At 35.9% G+C, this 14,672-nt stretch overlaps 1 protein-coding gene across 1 annotated transcript in view; it reads left to right on the forward strand.

Moving 5' to 3' along the window:
* CDC14A (cell division cycle 14A) overlaps positions 1-14,292 on the forward strand; it is a 62,794-nt gene extending 48,502 nt beyond the window's left edge. The window contains 4 exon segments of the mRNA XM_072419999.1: positions 1,820-1,929; positions 2,803-2,850; positions 3,856-3,978; positions 10,241-14,292. Coding sequence (XP_072276100.1) covers positions 1,820-1,929; positions 2,803-2,850; positions 3,856-3,978; positions 10,241-10,367 — 408 coding nt within the window. The 3' untranslated portion in view covers positions 10,368-14,292.
* Positions 14,293-14,672: the final 380 nt, after the last annotated feature.

Raw genomic sequence — 14,672 nt, forward strand, 5'->3', positions numbered from 1 at the left:
GAAAAATACGGTAGGTATTTATCAATGTTTTTCACTAATTTAACATATAAACTTGCGTTACATTGGCTTACTTAACAACCTTATTTGAAAAAGCAGTCTTTATATGATCTTTATGGGTTACTGATTTTTTAATCTGCAAGTATGAAATATCTCTGGGCAAGGGAAATGTGTTTTATAGGTTTATAAAAGCTGCTATATGACTGAGCTATTGCAGTGTTTTGTGGTTTCTGACAGGCTACACATTGTATAAGTGTACTGTGGGGGCACAGAGCACTCAATGTGAAAGCTCTGCGTGTTTCTTACTAATCACTCGTATTGCATCCAGACAAGCTTACTCCTTCCCATGTAACATAATAGAGCCATTAGCCTTATTATTACCCTACATTCTCAGAATGGCACTGACCAATCTTGTCAAGGTTTTTTTTCTAAATTAACATTTCTTTGGTCCTCCCTTTCATATCCTTTAATGACAATTTCAGCTGTTTCTTTTATTCTTCACGTGTATAGCTACCTCCATTTCTGCTCCCACTAGCCTTTGTCTCTTCAGCATCACATATGCAGCCAGGTGCTGCAAGGATTTCTCTGGAAAAGGCAAATGGGGTGTGTGGGGGACCCTGGGAATGGCAATTACGCCCCTGTAATTCATAATAAATTATATTCTTTTTTTTTGTAGGGCTCCAGAAACAAGTCACATTTTAATATTATAGCTACAGTTACTTACAGTTGTGCTATTGTTCTGAATGAACTTTACCAGTATAAAGGATGTGGAGTGCAGCAGCCACATAATTACATTACCACTTTCCATATTTCTGAAGCTTCTCAGCCATAACATCATCTATTTGTGTGCTACAGAACATTGTGTTCCTGTAGTTCTTTTCTTGTTGTTTATGCTTGCCTAAGCTGCCAACGTTTTTTATATCTACAACAACCTAACGTCATTATGTTGTTAAAAAATGTTTTTTTGGCCTATATATAAGGGTATAATGCAGAAATGCTGTCAGAGAGTTCCATTTATTGAAACCTATGGAGTGCACAGTGTTCTGCTATGAGATGCTGCAATAGAAACCATATAATAATAGCATGCATGCTGCAATCACATAACCAACGAAGTGACAGGTATCTGTAGATGTGATCGTGTAGATATCTGCCATTTTTGAGATTGTCTTCATCTACATGTTGCTGAGCAACAATGGGGGAGCTTGTATAGAGTAAAATAAAGCATGCTTACAAGGATTAAGGCTTAAAAATTTGTGCAAGAACCCTTTATGGAACACAATATGTTATTCTTTTTTTTTTCTGCACTAATATACTCATTTTTGCTATTTCTAAACAATATATAAATTAGGATATGCAAGCTGTAAAGTTTTCCCTGCAATGCCCCAAAAATATCTATTGTGCCTGTTGGGAAGTCCACCTAATACCGCTTCCTGTGATGGTGCAGCAACAAAGCTGCTTTGCTCTTGAGTTTAGAGCAGAGTTGCCACTCTCGTAGACTGTACCCATTTGGTGTACTGTGGGATAACCTTGCAGGAGAAGATCAGCATTTTCACTTCTGTTTCACAAGCCTAAAGCGTCTCAGTTAGCAGCTGGCCACATCTAGTCCTGCCTTGCTCTCTGGATTGTCAGCACTGCCTGTGTTGTTGGAACCATCCCATTGTGACCTGCAGTGTCTGGGAGGGGGAGTGTGTTAGACATAAATGAATGACAATTTGGCACGGTTATGAAAAGTTAGGTAATTACTTGTGTGTCACTTAGTAATTGGATTTGGAACTTGCAAAGCTTTAGTTATATTTTAAGCAAGCTGAATTTTCTTCTACAGAATAATTCCGAGGATGAATCGGATGAAAGAAATGGCCTGACGCAGGGTGACAAACTACGTGCCTTAAAGAGTAGGAGGCAGCCACGGTCGGCTACCACTGGAGCACTACGGTAAAAATGTTGGGTTAGCTTCAGATAGGACAGCACCAGCTTGGCTATGTATTTGTTGGCCCATGCAAACTTTATCTTTTCTAAATATTTACAGCTTTACAGGAAACAAACCAGAATAATGGATATTTGAGAGAAGGATAAAAAAATATAACCCTTCAGGAACAGATATATATATGTAATTTCTTGGACTGTATTGTTATTAAAAAAGGGAAGTCTATTCATTTGAGTCATCTTTCAGCTTTGTAGTATATTTAATTCCTTTTTATTATTGTGATGTTCCTATCAAATTTCCCAACTCTTTCCTGTCCATATCTGTCCTAAGCAGATATGCAGATTTAGATACACAAGTATAGATTTCCTACTGATTGGGTCTTCTAAGGCTCAGGGCCGATATCAGGCGAGAATCTGGCGTGTGTACTGCACCAGTCGTCCATCGTCCGAACGACCGTCCTGGGGGATCCACGGACAATAGACAACTTACGCTCCCAATGCAAGGGAAGGGGGAGAGTGCGCATCGGGGTGCCGCTCCGTCGTTCTCCCCCTCCCCTCTGCATAGAGCAGAACGGTGCTGTATTTACAACACTCGTTCATGCATCATGCAGTGCTAGTCGTTGGAAAGGATCGTGAAAGATCCTTACCAACGACTAATATTGCACGTATGTATGGGGCTTTAGAGATGTGTCTGGTTTCACTTTCTATTATTGCCAAATTTGGAAATTTTTTAGATGGAGTGATCCTTTAAATATAAAAGTGATGTTAGAATCTCAAGTCACTTACTTGTTAGAGGCAGATTTCTCAGGACAGGGGCATGTCACTCCAATGGGTAGAACACTGAAATAGGTTGAAAACTCTGAAAGTTTTATTTTTTTTTAGGTTGGATGAAATGAAAACACATGTGAGATCAACGTCTCAGCCTTTCAGGTATTTTCCTTTTCCTATACTTGTCTCCTAGAGAGCCATTACATTTTTATGAAACAATGTTGTTCTACAATACCTTACATCCATTATCCTGTAGGTAGGTCTTACTGAAAGGGATTTTTTGTTCATATAGAAAGAAAAATTAGTTTTTGATTTGCAGATTTTTGCTTGTGTGTTTCTAGTTGTGAATATTATACATTTTCTTTATGCACCGCTACACTTTATTGAATGTATCTTTGTAAGCACTCCATAATACAGGATTCTTGGTTTATTGTAAAAGCACTGTCACAATATATTAAAAATCCAACATTTTAGGTACACACAGCCCTGTGTTGTGCCTTATGACTGAAAAGTAAAATTAATCTTTGCTGCCCTCCTGCTAAGCTAATCTAGCACTCCCACTACCATCAGGATGCATACCTACATGACAAATGTGTCTACAGTTCCTGCTGTTTATGTACACCACAGGCAATTCTCAGTACAATTGCTGTGCCTGCGTAGTTGATTGTCATAGGGTTCTCCAAGATAGGAGAAGCTCAAAACCTTTGATAGTCTTTTGCTTTCAAGTTGCATTCATGTCATTGTCAGTTGTATATAACTGCTTTGGATCGGGATCTGATGAACCATGCCTGAGCAATGTGTTATAGTACTTTTTAGTAGGGGAGCATATGACACCTCAGTAGCATAATTTGGAGAAAGAAACGAAGCATTGTCACCCTATAACCTAAAGCATCTAAACTTGGACCTTTATAGCAGAAACACCAAGATTGAACATTTTTTTTTGAAAATATATAAACATATTGAGTTTACATTTGCATTACCTGTTCATGTGGAGAAACTTTCCTCTCCATGTGTAAGTTGGGGCATATCACGAGATCCTAAAGTATTTATATTTGCTTGGAGTTTACCATGCTGTTGATCATACTTAAAATGATCTCATTTGTGATAAAAAAAAATTTCTTTTACTATATGTTTCTTGATATATTTGGATGCTCTTGTATCTCTCAGAGTAATCGCCTCTAACAGTGCACAGGGCTCCATGTCCCCACTGAAGTCCTCCAGAGTTTCTTCATCAGCAGTTGCTAGGAGAGTGGGGCAAAGTTCAGGATCTTCAAGCAGCAAAGCAAAAAGGTGAGAGCCACAATGCAGTGAATGCAATCGCAAAACAATTGAGCAAGTAATTTTCATGTTTGGAGGTTCAAAAATACACATTCACTAAAACTCATAAATTGAATAATTAAAGCTATTAGTTGCTAAAAAAAAACTGTATATGGCATTATACTGTTATTTTTAGCATCATTTATTATACCCATTCGATATGAACTCCAAGATATTCATAATCCTAAAATAGCACGTTTATTTTGTTTTTTTTTTCTATTTATAGGAATAAGAAGCAGTTTACTGCTTTATAATGCAGAAATCTGTTCCGCATAATTACCTAATGCAATAGTAAAATCATATACAAGCTAAGCTTAATGCTGAAGCAGATTCACACAGCTTGTGCATGGATCTCTGTATTGGCCTCATTCTTCTGTCATCTATCAAATAGCAGCACTCAGGCAGCAGCTTACCAGGGTCTGCTGTATTCATGTGTGTTCACAAGAAACATGCAATACAGAAGACAGTGAACAGAGCTGATGAGTTTTTTAGTTGTTTAGTTCAACAGCCCTACACAGCCATCAGTCCCCCATCTATTAAAAGATTACCATGTATATGATAATATTTCACCATGAAATGTTTTTAATGTGTTCATGTTCAAAAACATCAACTAAATATAGACAGTTTTTCCATCTAATTATATTAAATACTGCAAACTGTCTCATGAAAATGCAGCACTAGTTTGTCAGCAGAGCAGATATGAAAGAAGTTTGCTTATCTGCACCCACAAACTACTTGAGAAGAATTGTAGTGACTTGGTGGCTTGGTAAAATGCAGATTTACTTCACCAAATTGGTTTTGGTTAGGTAGATTTTGTGAAAAGAGCTCAATAGTTGTAGGACTAAATACATAGAAAAAGAGCAGTTGGCAGTGTAGATGTTAACACCTTTGTCTCCCTGAGATCTTAGGCTTTTTGCGAATTTCTGCGTGGGATAATTTAGTATCTTTGCATGTGACAGTATCATTATGTCATTTGCCTAATAACTTCATTATCATTGAGAGCTGCCACATCAATTCACTAGAAACTCTAAAATATATCTATTCCTGCAGTCTACAGGAATAAAAAGAAAGTCCATAAGTACTTTTTAAATCAGTGTATCTGCGTATGGGTTGTGATTCTTTATTAGTGTAGGTATAAAACCAGCCAAAATCTGACTTTTTAGACTGAATACTCTAACTATATATCTTGGCCTATAAAAAGGTCTAGCTGGTTAATGCATGGTACATCCATTCAGTTAAAGTTTAACTCCAGACAAGGAGCTAACTACATGATTGGAATACATGTATGTTTATACTTGTACTATATCATTCTTTTAATTTGAACCTCTGCTGGTCATCTTGCTTCTCTTCAGTTTGGTGTCACTGGTTCCTGTGTCACTTGTGCTGCTGCTTAGATCAGCTTTCTGGTCGTTGGTAAAGGTGATCCCTATTCAGTGCCCATTAAGAAAGCTGGAGTTCTCAATCCTTCCTTTATATCTACTATTGTTGTAATATAAAGGATTCTCCAATGAACTCTTTTGTTTGTTGATGTTTCTGAATATTCTGTTCCATGCTCTAAGTCTAATTTCCACATATCTTTCTTACTAAATGAATAGTATTAAAAAGAAAAAAAGAGGTGACAAAGTAAGCTAAAATGCAGAACCAAAAATATATTTTGCATTTATTATTATTTTTATTATTATTAATAAACAGTATTTATATAGCACCAACATATTACACAGCGCTGTCCATTAAATAGGAGTTGCAAAAGACAGACAGATACAGACAGTGACACAGAAGGAGAAGTCTTTAGCTGTTTGCCTGGATTTTCACTTTAATAACTAGTACTGGTGTAATTTCAGTTTGTTTCTTCTGCTGTCAATGACTGAGACACTCTGATGTATAAATTCCTTTCCAAGTTATGTGTTATATCATAACAAGTATACAATTTCAGTGACTACAGATGACTGATTTATGTTCATTCTGTGTGTAAAGTATTAGATTCTTGGCTATACTCCCAGAGGTCAGTAAATACCAATTATTAGACTATTGACTCGCTTCCAAATCAGCTAAACAATGTTCATTTCATTTCCGCTCACCAAAGCACTGCATACTTTTGTGGAAACTCCCAGAAGACCAGGAAAATCCAATGCACTGCTTTGTTTTATCAGTTACGGGAAATGTTATTGTAGCTACTTCTCCTAACTTTAGTGTTAGGGGTCAATCAATATTGATGTGCACATTTTGCCTTTGTGCTGCTCATCTGAATTTTATGTATTTTTTTGTTCGTGAATTTGAATTATCATATACATGCAGCAGTGATAACCAACTCCCTACCAAACTTTGCAGGCATCAATATGTGTAAAGTTTTTAATTAAGCTGCAGTGCATGGTTACTAATGTTAAATGTCACTTTATGTTAAATTGTATGTGAGTTTTACATGCACAATTACTGTACAATATGTGCAACATTTGTTCCTGTATTCATTATGTGTCTGTCTTATACATCCAGCATGAATATGCATGTTGTCAGAGCATGTTTGTTTGATATTTTCCTGCTTGATTACAAAGTGGGTCAATGCACAGGTTCTGTCATTTCCTTCCCTCGTGTTTTTTCCTCCCAGTTTCTCCGTAAACACGCGGTTTGCTGGCTCGCTTGGAAATCTGAACTCTGCTTTGGAAGAGCTAGATGGTACCGGCAGCTCCTCTCCCTCCCGCCCCAGCTACTCCCCAGCACACCCTTCCAGCTTGTACCCCTCCAGTCCTCCTGGCCGAAGCCAAGGCGAGTTCAACAACAACCGTAACTGGAATGTGTCCACTACTGGCAATGATTCTTACGGATCCCACCGACCCTCATACACAGGCCTTACCTCCACTGCACGCTACCTGAGTCGCTCTATTCCTGTAAGTGCCCTTACATGTTTCCCTAACTCCCATCAGGAGCAGCCTGCTAATATTTGCTTTATCCCTGCAATGGCTTGTATTAATGCTTTCCTGCACATGTGACCTAAGGGTGATGCTGCTTTTTTGTCTTTTCAAACTATGTGAGTAACAATGAAATATGACACACAAGACATAAAAATAATTTAAAGCATGGGCAAAATTGTCAGGAAGAAAATTGTATGCTAACAAGGGGAAATTTCAGCTTTTTTGTTGAAAATAACAGACTGCTCAAGGTGTCCAAATAAAACAAAAAAATCAAAGGGTAGGATGATGGTGTCTTGCGACCATAAGCTATTTTAGGTCCTTGGGGCTGATTCGTGAAAGCTCTCCAAGACTTAAGAGACACTTTCCTCAGTAAATCTGAGTGATCCAGCAAACCTGGAATGGATCTGGTCAAGGATTGAAAACATTTGCAGAACACCCATTCCAGGTTTTCTGGATCACCCAGCTTCACTGAAGAAAGTGTATCCTCTCCAGCCTTGGAGAGCTTTAAAAAAACCATTGCTTCTACATACAGTTCAACAGATGAAAAGAAGGCTGAAAAGAATACATATTTTATTTGTGTTATACAGTATTGGGGGGTTTGAGGTGCACTTGCATGCAAATGACCACATATAACAGGATAAGATGCTCTGAAGGTGCAGAAGAGATGTCATATGTGGACGTCTCTGCAACAAAAAAAGAACAAAAACCTTCCTGCTTCCTTTTTTTAGAAAACAGCTATAATTCTACTTTAATGTAATTGTCAAGCTACGTGTGATTCTTGGATAGCAGGCTTTTTATAGAGCACTTTAACTAGTTCTCTTATTTCTGACATAAAAGAAAGATGATGAGATATGATTCCCTTCCAAGAAAAGCTTTTTAATTTGAAATAGCTGGCACATAAAAATGCACTTTTTTTCCTGGTGTGTCACCATAAGCAGTTTTTATTATATTCTATTACATTGATAAGACTATTATGGTCAAGACCACGCAAAGTGGCATTAAATTTTTTTTTCTAACCAATCAACTGTAATGTTTCCTTTTTTTGTCAAAATACGTCTAATATAAACACCGGTTGTTCCCGCTGTTATTATTGGTAGTGTTATTATTATTATGAGTCACTGTTTTACTAAGGGACTTCAAGTCTTTTTGTATGTGAAAAGCTTTCACATTATTAGCTTATGTTCTAAGCTCAACTGACCTCAAAATATATACACCTGTTTAGATTAGATTTATTTTTATTTTGTATTATTATTATTATCAGCAATAATAGACTTATAAGAGTCAAATCGATTACTACATTTGGACAACCTCCCCGAGAGACATCTCCATTGGAAAGTAATATATCCCCCCCCTTGATTTCTCTTCTGCAGAATTTTACAATATGATTGTACCTGTAACAGCTTCAGCTAATGCTATTCCTGATAACTAGTGACATGCTTATGAAATGCTTTTACATGTATATAAGCAGTGATAGTTCTCTGCATATGTGAATTTAATCAGATTTTTATTGCTGCCACTGAGTGGAGGATTGAATGAGGGGGATTGCTTCCAATTTTTTTAAGCAACCTATGTTGAATGGTATAGAGAGGCAGCCATTGATCTTTTCCTGGCTGTCATACAGATATTTTTGCTTCTGCATTTTCAAAAGGTGGCTTGCTGTGACCCCTTATTATTAATATTATATAGTATTTATATAGCGCCAACATATTATGTACTGGTATCATATTAAGTATATGATTTGTTTGGAGTGTGCACTTACAGATGCTGCCCTTGGTAGTGCAGTTGATTAGATCTTTTGTCAGTAATAGCCCTGTAATCTTCTTCACCCTCTCACATGTTTTGGCTTTTTGTATAAGCATTGCATTGACCCTAATATCTCCAAGGTTCCTGGCTGCTCTTTGTGAACCTTTAAATGCCTGAAGCTGCATATTGGAAACTGCCTTCAAATTATCAGTAACATCAGCAAGTTCCAATGCTCAGTACAGCAAAGGAAACTTGGCCTGTTCCCCTTTTTCACTTACAGAGTGCTGGAGGTTTAGAAGCAGCAGCCAAACACCCTCTTGGGTCAAGTGGTGGGACGATGGAGCAGTAACAGCTGTCCGGAAGTTTTGAAAATTAAGGAAAACATTACATTACATTATTGCAATAGCAGTGGTAGCAACATTCAATGCTTATTATAAAAAATTTTTTATGCAAGCAGTCTAATTTTTTTTTTCTCAAAGACAGTGGACCCAATTTAATAAAGCTCCCCAAGGCTGGAGAGGATCCACCTTCATCAGTAAAGCAGAGTGATCCAGCAAACCTAGAATTTCTTCAAATTCATTTGCTGTTTGCTTGCTGGATCAAATCCATTCCAGGTTTGCTGGACAACCCAGCTTCACTGATGAAAGTGTATCCTCTCCAGACTTGGAGAGCTTTAACCCCCTGACCAGTAACCTCCAACTGTGACTCAGGGTAGAAAAAAAATGCTGGAAGCACTAACCCCAAGTTACACTCGGGGTAGCTAAACCTATGGAAAATGATAGTAAATCGAGTCTTACCTGATCCCCCTGCGTCCTCCATTGTCCTTGGCGTCATCTTTCATTCTTCGGCCAGTGTCCTCGCACTCAATGAGTCACTGGGGAGTTGAATGTAATACAGTAGATTTATATGTGTAAAAGCAGTACAGTGTCTTTCATGAAAATGTATTTTACAGTATATTATATTAATATAAGTATAATATTTATATTTAAAAATAATTTTTTAAAAATTTTAAAAAATTGTATTTATTTAATTTATTTTGACATGATTTTTTGTTTCAAACTTTATTATACTTATACTATTATAATATACTGTAAAATAAATTTTCATGAAAAACAATGTACTGCTTTTAGACATATAAAACCAGACAGAAATGAACTGCCGAGGAGGTTAATAAATCAGGCCCAACGTCTCTTTAAAGCAGGTTGATTAAGTTCTAACGCAGGTCAAATACATATCAGAAGGTGAACAACTGAAAGTCAAATTCACCTGGTAATGAACTCTTATTAAACTCAAAAGCATTTTAAACTGATATTAAAGTGGAACCACACATTACCAAGCAAATACAAATGAAAAAAGCATGTTGTTTATTGCAGAAGGGATAGGGGCTGAGAAAGCACTCTACATTTACACCAACACATCCCCTTACAAATGCATTTCACAAACTGTTTTCATACATCTCTTCTTCATTGTAGTTGTGAAAATTCAAGAAAACAAGTGTAAGCGGTTTGTTATGTTTAGTCAAATGTTATCCAATTTTCCTCTTTTTTTTATTTAAATATGTATTTCTTTATATTTTTTTCTTTTAGTCCCTTCAGTCTGAATCTGTTCAGTTCTAAAGGATCTCACAGTCCTGTTAGCCCTCTCCCAGATCTGAATCCTCTGCCATGGAAGAATGGAGATGAGACAAAGGGAAAGAATCCTTTGTCCAGATAACGTCTACTGAACAACACAAGTTGGAAGCTATCAACCATCAGCAAAGCATCATATCTAATTGCTATAGACACGTACTGTTACAATTTACTACTGACTTTTTTCTTTTTAATATTTTGACACCTCTATTGATCTTTTTTTATTTAAAAAAAAAAATATTTTTTAGCTATTTGTTTTCTAGGGTTCTGTCCTGAATTGTATATACTGGGTCTTTAAATAAGAATGTGCTAATAAGGCAAGAGGGTATTTTGTCATGTTTTAGATGTATGTATTTGTTTATATCTTATAGAATATATTTTCACATTAGGAATTGTTTGTAACCAAAAATCAAAAGATATATTTTTCTGTCTAGAATGATATTTTTATAATATTGTGTGCTGTGGTGATTGATTCTCGTCAGGCGTGTATTTAATGAGGAAGTAAAGGCTGCATGTTTGCAAAAGACAACTAGCAAGTTAAAGAGAAATAGAGGATTGCGGGTACTTGCCGAGTTGATTTTTATTCCATATTTATGGAATCCTGCTGTTACTGAACTCTATATGGCTTTAGCCACTTCTGTGATGGTCATGACTGAACTGTACAATATACCAACCTTTTTATATAATTTGTTTAAAGGCTTTTTTGTATAACATGATTAAAGTAGAAGTGTTTTTACAGGACCAATAAACCTAAAATAGAAGCTGAAATGATCATATGTATACTATACATAACTTATAGTTTATCATATAACATTTTTTGTAGCTATAAAATGGGTAAGCAACATATTGTTACACACAGCTGGCTGTGATAAATATTACCTTTATATAAGACTAAATGAGATTTAGCTTTATAATTGGAAAACAATCACACTGTGACCTCAAGCAGTGTTGTGCAGTAAATATAAATGCAACTTACCATGGAACTTACAGCTTCTCTTTGCTGTTTGCGTAAAGCTGAACACTAACATTGAGAAAACAGTTACTGTTATATATATATATGTGTATATATATATATGTGTGTATTGTATTCCTGACCATCCAGGTTTGAGATTTCTGCAGCCCTGCCAAAAAGCAGGCCCAGGCAGTTTAGCTTGATCTCTCTTTGGCCTTTAATTGTGATTGATATTGGAGTAGCAGAAGATTACTGATAAAATCATTCTTTTGTCAAGTCTGCTTTACACCTGGCAGTATGTAAGCATGTGTTCATGCACCCAGTTTGGGTTCCAGTTTAATGGGGATTACAAGAGAATGACCCTAGTAATGTGTATACACACACACACACACACACACACACACTTACACACACTTTTTTCTCCCATAAATATTTGTCTGGATTTCAGCTTTGATCTTTAATACTCAGTTTTGTGCAGAGTATTGTTAAAAAGATATCAGTTTACTTTGCATGTGATTGGATTATTTAAGTAACTACAGCTAAATAAAGATATACAGTTTACAAAAATAAATGTATACATAAAAAAGAGCATTTAATAATGTGGTAAAATTTCACCAATGTTACAACATGAGGCACCCCCCTCCCTGGACTTGCAGCATACCCTAATTACTATCTTGTATTTATAAAGCTCTGACAAAATAGGCAGCACTTTACAAAGTCCATGGTCATATCAGTAACAGTGCAATCAGAGGAGCTTACAATCTAATGTCCCTACAATAGTCATATATCAATAATACAGTCTAAAGTCAGTTTGAATGGAAAGCCAATTAGCTTAACTACATGGCTTTGGCATGTGGGAAGAAAAACGCAAACACATGGAGAACATGCAAACTTCATGCAGATAGTGTCCTGGCCAGGATTCAAACCTAGGGCCTAGCGCTACAAAAGCCAGAGTGCTAACCACTGAGCCAAACCTGCAGCCCTTGATAAAGAGAATGAAAGACTAACTCAGAGATACAATAGTGATTACATAGCAATAAAATATCTAAGTAGCCTAGCTGTGGTGATAGGTGAACCCTTTGGATGACACTGTATACCTAAACTAAAATGACCCAGCAATATAGGAGAGAAATACAGTATGTGAGGAATGAACTACTTACTGTATATCGGTGGGATAGGAGCAGTGACAACTTCTAGCCATTAAAAAAAATTCTTGGAAGTTTTATTTTAAGTTTTGTTTACTCTTTTTTTTTACTACTCTAATATTTTACTCTAAAACAATAATTTGTTGAAGGCAATTTAAAGTCTTGTCTTACATTGTATTAATTGAAATCATTTTATTAATCTATGCTCTGTTTATTCTTTGACTTATTTCTTGATGTCTTTATGATCCAGTTGGATTTGAAGCTTTAGCAATTTCTTACTACCATGGGACTGTGCCTAAATTTCTTCTAAATGAAGAAGTAATTCCGCTGCTACATTTAGAAACTGATCTGTATGAAAGTTGGAGCATTAAGAGTTTTTGATGGTATTGGTTTGCATGCGTTTCATGCATGTGATGTTTCTCTATTTTTTGGATATGAAATAAAGTAGATTTTTGAATAAACTTCAGTACCAGGGGCAAATTAGAGACAGCAGTGATCCTTGGTAGACCTCAAGCCATTAAATCTGACACCAAATACATCACTGGTATCTGATCATTGAAAAATCATTTCTATAGAATTAACCCAGCATACTTTATGTGCTGTATTGGAATATTTTTTTGTGTTAAACAGTAGCCTTGCTTTTTCACATAAATACAGTATTTGTACCATTGAACTCTAAAAGTTGAAATCTTGGGCCTTAGGCTACCTCCCAGATCAAAATGAACTTCTGACGTTCAAAGAAATAGTTTAGGGAATAACCAGTTAGACAAATCACAATGTGCAAATAGCTGTGATGTAAAAAATCAGAATCCATCTCCCACTGATCTGACCGTAATCTGAAATAGTAGTTGCTAAAGGATTACTGCACTTTGCACGTCGTAATTGGTCTTTGTAATCTGTGATGTTAAACAAATCTATGTAATTAGATGCTAACCAGACCTGCAAACCAATGCAATAAAGTTTTTCTAAAGGTGGTACAATCCTTTATTAAAAATCCACCACATTATTTAGGTTTTTAGTACTGCATGGTAAAATAAAATAGCAAATGTATTAGATGTGATGGGTCTTAAAATGGTGGTCCACCACTGAAGAGTAACTGTAAGATATACCAGTCATGTTTTGATAGAAAATTCACAAGATGCATTAGCAGAAAGCATTACAGTGTTACTTTTGTTAGGGGGAAAAAGCACTGGATATATTGAGAATACAGTATTATACTTGTCAAAATTTTCATTGTTGAGTAGTTTGCACGTTGTCCATATATACATCATAACTCATATGGAAACATATGGTCACTTGCAATGAAGGCTGGTCAGATCACATCTGCAGGTCCGATGATCCTCTTATGTATGTGGAAACTTTTTGGGCATTCCCACCAAGATTTTAAAAATGCAGACAAAAAGCATTAAAAATCTTGCGTGACATTCCATATATGTTATAAAAAAAAGCAATAGAGTTCAAAAATACAATATACTTGCCACTAACACTGCAGAATGTGATTATATACAACAGGGCTGTCCAACTCTAGTCCACACACAGGTAAGGATTTCTATATAACTATAGTCATTTTCAGACTCAAGTTTTCTGTAAGCGCATCTCAATACTGCTGTGTTTGGATCCTGGACTGCGAGGACTGAAGTTAGACAACCTTGATGTTTAATGATCAACATAAACCAGAGCAAGAACCAGAACTACAAATCAGAAGTTAACTTTTAGCTGGTGACAGTTAACTGTAACATGTTTGTACATATTTGTATCAATTGCATTTTGTTTGTTTTTAGACTTTTATTGAAGAATTTGTAAGAATAAAACATCTTTAAAGCCCAGATCCTCTGCTAGGATAAACATATATAAACAGCAATAATGATACCCAATAACCAGAAAAAAATGTAATAAAGAAGTCAAGTACCAAAGTTATTGTCCTGTTTTTATTGTGTTCTTTTTGTCTTTTGAAGCAAATAGAATTATTTAAAATAGAACTATGGACAGGATAAAAAAATGGCATGTATAGTGCAGAATGTCAGTTTTTCTAAATACCTAGTAGGTATTACCTCCTTGTATTTTAAACTGTATATAACACAAAAACTCCAGCGCAAATGGCCAATCTGTGGCAGGTCTAATAAAGGTGAATCATGTTAAGCAAGATGACTTCCAAAGGTAATATTTTAATTATGAAATTTACAAAAGTACATTTAAAAATACAAAAAAGAGTTGTTCTAGAGATTCCTATGGATTGCTCAATTCAAAGTGTTCATTCTCTTATTATTAAACTGACTTCCCTAATAAAGCATTG

The sequence above is a fragment of the Pyxicephalus adspersus genome, chromosome 8 (assembly GCF_032062135.1).
Source record: "Pyxicephalus adspersus chromosome 8, UCB_Pads_2.0, whole genome shotgun sequence".
Lineage (NCBI taxonomy): Eukaryota > Metazoa > Chordata > Amphibia > Anura > Pyxicephalidae > Pyxicephalus > Pyxicephalus adspersus.